Source organism: Triticum aestivum, chromosome 2B (assembly GCF_018294505.1).
Source record: "Triticum aestivum cultivar Chinese Spring chromosome 2B, IWGSC CS RefSeq v2.1, whole genome shotgun sequence".
In the NCBI taxonomy this organism is placed as follows: domain Eukaryota; kingdom Viridiplantae; phylum Streptophyta; class Magnoliopsida; order Poales; family Poaceae; genus Triticum; species Triticum aestivum.
Genome location: NC_057798.1, coordinates 771,562,240 through 771,569,295, shown reverse-complemented (window position 1 = coordinate 771,569,295; position 7,056 = coordinate 771,562,240). Strand labels below are relative to the sequence as shown.

General features: G+C 48.3%; 1 protein-coding gene across 1 annotated transcript; it reads right to left on the bottom strand.

Moving 5' to 3' along the window:
- Positions 1-412: 412 nt before the first annotated feature.
- Positions 413-1,821, bottom strand: LOC123047285 (uncharacterized). The gene is made up of 2 exons (XM_044470783.1): positions 659-1,821; positions 413-628 (listed from the first exon to the last, which is right to left on the bottom strand). The coding sequence occupies exon 1, from the start codon at positions 1,457-1,459 to the stop codon at positions 740-742; it is 720 nt and encodes a 239-aa protein (XP_044326718.1). The 5' UTR covers positions 1,460-1,821; the 3' UTR covers positions 413-628; positions 659-739.
- Positions 1,822-7,056: the final 5,235 nt, after the last annotated feature.

Here is a 7,056-nt window from a genome sequence, read left to right as displayed (position 1 = left end):
CCTGTTTATGAGCTCGAGCTTTATCGGTGTGGCGAACTGCTCCAGCTAGCTAGCTAGCTCGAATCAAATCAATCAACCAACGACAACAACAACAACAAAGATTGTACTTGCTACTAATATTTCGCATGGATGTGTCACCGAAGCCCACCATGAGTGAGCAGCAGGGGAACAGGGTTAGCGAGGGCTTTGCAGAACCCCGGCGCCTTTGCGCAGATGCTTTTGCTTAGCAGGCAAGGCAAATGGGCCAGGCGACAACGAGGTTGGCACTTAATCATTTCTACAGGCTTTAATAACAAGAACTAGTAAAGAAGAGATTCTTGGTCCTGCAACTAGCAGCAGGAATCAATCGACAGTTCAGATTACTAAGATTTTGCTGAAGCAGCTCATCAATGGCGAGGAGAGAAAGGGGAAATGGGGAAAGTTTCTTGTTGAACCAAATGAGCAAAAATATGGTACATGGGAGGCCTGGATGTGGGGAGATTTGGACTCTTAATCCCCACCCGGAGCCTCGGGGTTGCTCGTTCATCAGAGTTGCAAGAAATCAAAAGGGGCATAGAGCGGATGCTCTTGCTTGCTTGGACAAAACCAACTGCTAGTACTACTGCTGGTTTCACTGACCTGACCTGACCTGACCTGACCTGACCTGACCTGACCTGACCATCTTGGCGGTCTCTCCATTCTTGCTTCAACCTAATCTACGAGAAGTTCTAGCGGCGGCGGCGGCGGCGGGGGATGCCGGTCAGGTCCAGGCGGCCCACACCTTCTCGCCGATGAAGCGCACCAGCTTGCCCACGGCGCTCTTCTCGGCGGAGCTGTTGGCGCCGGCGCAGTCGCTGTCGTCCGTCAGGGCCTCCTCGCCGCCGTAGAGGCTGTCCGCGCCGTCGTCCTCGTCGCCCTCGTAGTCGCCGTCCTCGCCGCCGTCCGACGCGCAGCAGCCTTGCGGGTGCAGGTGCTCGTCCGGGACGCCGACGTGGGCCTCCGCGGCTCCGTGCTCCTCGGCGGCGGCGTCGACGGCGCACGGCCTGCCGCGGCCACGGCGCCGGCGGCGGTGACCGCGGCGCGTGGCACCCCCTGGTGCGGATCCTTTGGCTGCTCCCTCGCCCCCGCCGTTCCCCTCCTCGACGGCGTCGATGATGCGGTGGATGAGGTGGCGGTTGGGGGAGGCGTCCCAGCGGGCCCAGAAGCTCTTGTAGCAGCCGAAGCAGCCGCAGCCCATCTCCGGCTGGTGCGGCCCGTTGAGCCGCCGGCGCCGGCCCCCGCCCGCGCCCCCCGCCGCGCCGCCGGCCCCGCCCGACAGCAGGTAGGCCAGCACCTCCTGCTCCTCGGCCGTGAGCGCGGCCACGAGCGCCAGCAGGGTCGCCGGCAGCATGGCGAGCGCCACCGCGGACGCGTCCTGCCCCGGCGCCGGCGCCGGCGCCGGGTGCACCCGCCGTCCCTTCCCCTGGTACAGCTTCTTCATCCCCGCAGGTCAAAGAAATAGTAGTACTACTCACTGGCTGGCGGTGGCGGGCGGGTTAAGTGGCGGGCGGGCAGGCACCAACCTGGTCGACGGCGGGCGGGGAGCGGGGGTTGGTGGGGTGGGTGGGGCTCGTCGGCTGCGACGTTGCTGTTTGGCGGCTGCGCAGCTCGTCTCAGCTTCTTGGGGGCTGAGGTGAGGGAGGAAGAGAACAACAAGGGATGGGCTAACCCTACCCTTGGGGTGTGAGGTGATGTGGTGTGGTGTGGAGGTGGGTTGGGTCTGGTGGGTGGGAACCCACGACCGAGGGCTCCGGCCCTATTATTGCAGCCGGCGAGAAGCCAAGGCGACGGGCATGGCAAATCTCCATTGGTCCAACTTCGTCTTTGGTTTTTGGTTTGGGTTGTACTACTTGTGGCGTGTGGTGGGGTGTGTATGGTCGGGTCGCGACGGCAACGGAAGTCCGCGCTACGACCGCGTAAACGTAGGACGGTCGCCGGTGCGGCGGCGGCACGGCACGGCACGGCGGTGCACGCGAAGCGCACGGGCCTCAGCCGTGAACAAGTTCAGACCTTTTGGGAGAATTAGTAGGGGGTCAGGTCACCACCTGCTGGCTCGACGTCGTACAACCAAGTGCCGTCCCGCTGGTGAAAATTTCTGTGGTGGTGCCGTGCCGGTGGTCGGTCGATGCGATTTCCCGCGGGGACGTGCGTGCGTGGTTCGGGTGCCGCGGAACTCTGGTGTCCCCGACGGGGTTAGCTGACGAGCTTGATGTGGATGTGGATGGGTGAGGGTCACGTGGAGCAGCGGCTGTGCGTGCCGTGGGTGGCCGGTTCCTTTCAACGGCGACTGCTCGCTCGTAGGGAATCCATCCTGGACGGCTTGATCGAGGGAGGAGGCAGGGCCGGGGATGTCGTGGGCCAGCATGTCATCTCCGGCCACGAGCATAGCCCGAGCGTGGTGGATGAGGCTCAAGAGGGTTTGGTGAAAACCATTTTCTTATTAGACTTGGTAAAATACAATTGTCCGTGCGTTGCAATGAAAAAATACATATTATTAAGCAAAAACCCAATTCGGCTCTTGGGAGCATACGGTGCCACCGGTCAAAAATGTCTTTTACAAATGTAAAAAAAGAGTAAATTAGATGTGGTCATTATCACACCAAATATTACCTACAAATTTTTAGAGGAAAAGCTTAAGATATTTGTCCTATGCGAAAACAAAAACAAATCAAACGCCAATTTTTTCCTTCAAATGTACAATTAATTTTATTTTTTCCAGTGGCGAAGCACTGCCATCCTGTGTCGCATGAAAATTGGCAAACACGCTTGTTAGACTAACATAAACATCCACAAAAAATAAATTTATTATTATTATATATTTATACTATTTACTTTGAATTTATTGTTCATCCAGGAGCATGCGCTCCCTACTTGATTTAGAGTTACAAGATCTAAACCGATCAATTACAAAACCAAAGTGGTTGTGTTGACTATTATATCTTGGGGATATAACCATCCACATTTTAAACCTAATGGATAGGAGTAAAGCCAATCGTTTCTCTTTCGTTTTCTTCTTCTAGTGATTGGTATGAACTTGTTGAAAGCAGGAGTGTACAAGTGAAAGAAGAAGCGATAATCTAGCAATCAATTTATATATAAGCCATTCTGATTCCTTCTAGATTAGGGTGATCCTTGATTTAACTACATAAAAGGATTTGAGAAGACAATTATATTTTTAGTACATGTCATTTCCAAACCAGCATGAAGCCACAAAAAATCTTGAGTGTACCCAAATAAAATGTTGGAACCTTCCTTTGGCCTCACCATTTCCCCTCTTCTCTCGGATAAAGATAGCAAAGTCTCCCATGCTGACAATGATGATTTTATGCTTCCTCTGTCGGAGGCTGAAATTGACCTCGCAGTTGCTTCGTCTAAATTCAATACCGCCCTGGGTCCTAATGGTTTCTTCGTGGCCTTTAAAAAAAGTTATGGCTAGGGCTTAAAAGCCTACTTTACTCCATTGTTCAGGGTTTCTGTTTGGGTAATGTTGACCTTTCTAGGCTAAATTATGCGGTCCAATCTCTCATTCTATGGTGAAGGGTGTTGACTCTATTCTTCAGTTTTGGCCTATCGTGTTGATGAACAACGTGTCTAAATTTCCTTCCAATGATGTTGCTTCTCGCCTATTTTCGGTTGCTCACCTTGTTATCGTCCCTCCCAATCTGCTTTTATCAAAGGGCGTTTTATCATAGATGGAATTCTTAGCCTCCATGAAATTGTGCGCAATCTTAAGGTCAAAGGCAGAAAAACCATCATTTTGAAGTTAGACTTTGAAAGTGCAACTAATCTCTGGGTGGTTTTGGTAATTCATAACAACATATAGCTCATTGAACTAATATTCTTTCAAGATCAATGTTTCAGAAAGTTCAATGATTAGTATGACATGGACTAGAGATGTGGACCCCTCAAAATGCTAAGGACACATATTAGCAAAAGCCCAAGACTCTATATTTTCATTTTTGTGATCCAAGATCACATTGAGTCTATAGGAAAAGCCAATACTATTTAAAGGGGATGAGGTGTTGCTTAATGGTTTGCTTGCTCAAAATGCTTAGTGATATGCTCCAAAAGCCCTCAACCACTTTATCATTTCCACATATGTCCTAAACCTAAAGTCAAACTCGGCCCCATCGATTTGATCTATCCGGCGCCACCGAGTTCACTTGACATAGCCATATCCAGAAACCCTAATCAGTTCAGTCTCACCAATAGGGATCTCGGTCTCACCAAGATGGGATTACAAACTCTCTGTTTCCCTTTGTAACGTTTCGGTCTAACCGAGATGAGCGATCAGTCCCACCGAGTTCGCTGTGCAAACTCTATGTTTCCTTTTTGTAACATTTCGGTGTCACCGAAATGAGCGATCGGTCCCACCGAGTTTGCCTGACCAAGTCTTTGTTTGCTTATTACTGAAATCGGTCTCACCGTGTTCATGTGATCGGTCTCACCGATATGAGCTTTTGCGCTAACTCTAGCGCATCGGTCTCACCGAGTTGATATTGTCGGTCCCACCGAAAAGCCTAACGTTCACATTTTGAACCAGATCAGTCTCACCGAGTTTCACTATTCGGTCCCACCGAGTTTGGTAAATTGTGTGTAACAGTTAGATTTCGTGTGGAGGCTATAAATACCCCTCCACCCCCTTCTCCATTTGAGAGAGAGCCATCAGAACGTGCCTACACTTTCACTACTCATTTTTTGAGAGAGAACCACCTACTCATGTGTTGAGAACAAGACATTCTAATCCAACCACAAGAATCTTGATCTCTAGCCTTCCCTAAGTTGCTTTCCACCGAAATCATCTTTCCACCATAGCCAAATCTGTGTGAGAGAGTTGAGTGTTGGGGAGACTATCATTTGAAGCACAAGAGCAAGGAGTTCATCATTAACACACCATCTATTACCTTTTGGAGAGTGATGTCTCCTAGATTGGTTAGGCGTCACTTGGGAGCCTCCGTCGAGATTGTGGAGTTGAATCAAGGAGTTTGTAAGGGCAAGAAGATCGCCTACTTCGTGAAGATCTACCCAAGTGAGGCAAGTCCTTCATGGGCGATGGCCATGGTGGGATAGACAAGGTTGCTTCTTCATGGACCCTTCGTAGGTGGAGCCCTCCGTGGACTCGCGCAACCGTTCCCCTTCGTGGGTTGAAGTCTCCTTCAACATGGATGTATGATAGCACCACCTATCGGAACCACGCCAAAAATCTCTGTGTCTACATTGCGTTTGCTCCCTCCAAACTCCTCTCTTTTTACCTTCATATGCAATGATTTACATTCCGCTGCTATACTCTTAGAATTGCATGTGTAGGTTGATTTCTTGACTTGTGTTAAGTTGCTAAAATCCGCCAAGACTTAAAATTGGGGAAAGGCTAGATTTTTATTTGGTCAAACAGTCTAATCACCCCCCTCTAGACATACTTTCGATGCTACAAGTGACATCAGAGCTTTGGTCTCCATTTGCCTTAATTTCCATAGATTTGGTGATCATTGCCTTGATTTCACAACCTAGGAGAGTATGGCATCTAGCAAGGGAAATTATCACCGTAGAGGTCCTTACTTTGATGGTACTAATTTTGCTAGTTGGAAGCATAAGATGAAAATGCATATTCTTGGACATAAGCCCGCCATTTGGGCTATTGTGTGTATTGGTTTGCAAGGTGAATTCTTTGATGGGAGAGAACCAAGTCGTGAAGCAACTGCGAAAGTGTTGAAAATGCTGCAATACGACGCTCAAGTTTGTGGTATCCTCTTCAATGGATTGTGCCCCAAAGAATTCAACAAAATCAGCCGTCTTGAGAATGCAAAGGAAATTTGGGATACTTTGATTGATATGCACGAAGGTACCGAGTCCGTCAAGGAATCCAAGATGTGCTTCAAAGTCAGCTTGGCAAGTTCAAATGAAGAATGGTGAAGGCGGCGCTGAAATGTACTCTAGGCTTGCTCTCATCACAAATGAGATTATCGGCTTAGGAAGTGAAGAGATGACTGACAGATTCATCATCAAGAAGATCCTAAGAGCCTTGGATGGAAAATATGATACCGTGTGCAAATTGATCCAAATGATGCCCAATTACAAAGATCTCAAGCCAACGGAAGTCATTGAAAGAATTGTTGCTCATGAGATGTCACTCAAGGATAAAGAAGAGTTTCACAACAAGTCTAGTGGTGCTTATAAAGCCTCATGTGATGCTCCTGCCACATCAAGTGAAAAACAAGTCTTCAATGAGGAATTGAGTTTAATGGTGAAGAACTTCAACAAATTCTACAAGAGTAGAAGCAAAGAGAGAAGCTCCAAGTCAAGATCCTACCATGACAAAAGATCTTCTAGTCATGAACGTAATTGCTACAATTGTGGAAGACCCATACACTACTCCAATGAGTGTACAACTCCCTACAAAAGAAGAGAAGACTCACCTAAAAGAAGAAGTAGAAGAGAGGAATCACCTCCAAGAGAGAGAAGGAGTAGATATGATCGTTATGAAGGAAGAACCTCTCACAGAAGTAAGGATTCAGAAAGGAAGGACAAGTCATCAAGGAGCTACACAAAACATAGATATCAAGCTCATGTTGGTGAATGGGTATCCGGTTCTGACTCCGACCACCACTCCGACTCCGAATATACTCAAGATGAAGGTGTTGTCGGTCTTGCACTTGTGTCAACCAACTCCTATGACATATTTGACTCACCAAATGAAGGAATTGGAAGATGCTTCATGGCTAAAGTCCCCAAGGTATCATACCCCGAGTATATTGATTTCAATAGTGATGAAGATGATTTGCTAGGTGATGATGAGTTACTTGTTGACAATGCTAGTGATGAAAACTATGATGAAATTGCTATTAATCATGCTAATCAAGATGAAACGAATGACAATGACAAGAAGAAGAGCGAGCATCTAACTAAAGAACTAAACACTATTAAGTTAGCTCATGAAACTACTTTAGAAGATCATCAAGAACTTTTAAAAACTCATGAGAAGCTACGCTTCGAGAAGCTCAACCTAGAGCAAGAGCATGGGTTCTTAAAAGCTATCAATGA

Excerpts from the sequence above, each read along its gene's own strand:
- LOC123047285 (XM_044470783.1), bottom strand. The coding sequence starts at position 1,459 with ATGAAGAAGCTGTACCAGGGGAAGGGACGGCGGGTGCACCCGGCGCCG.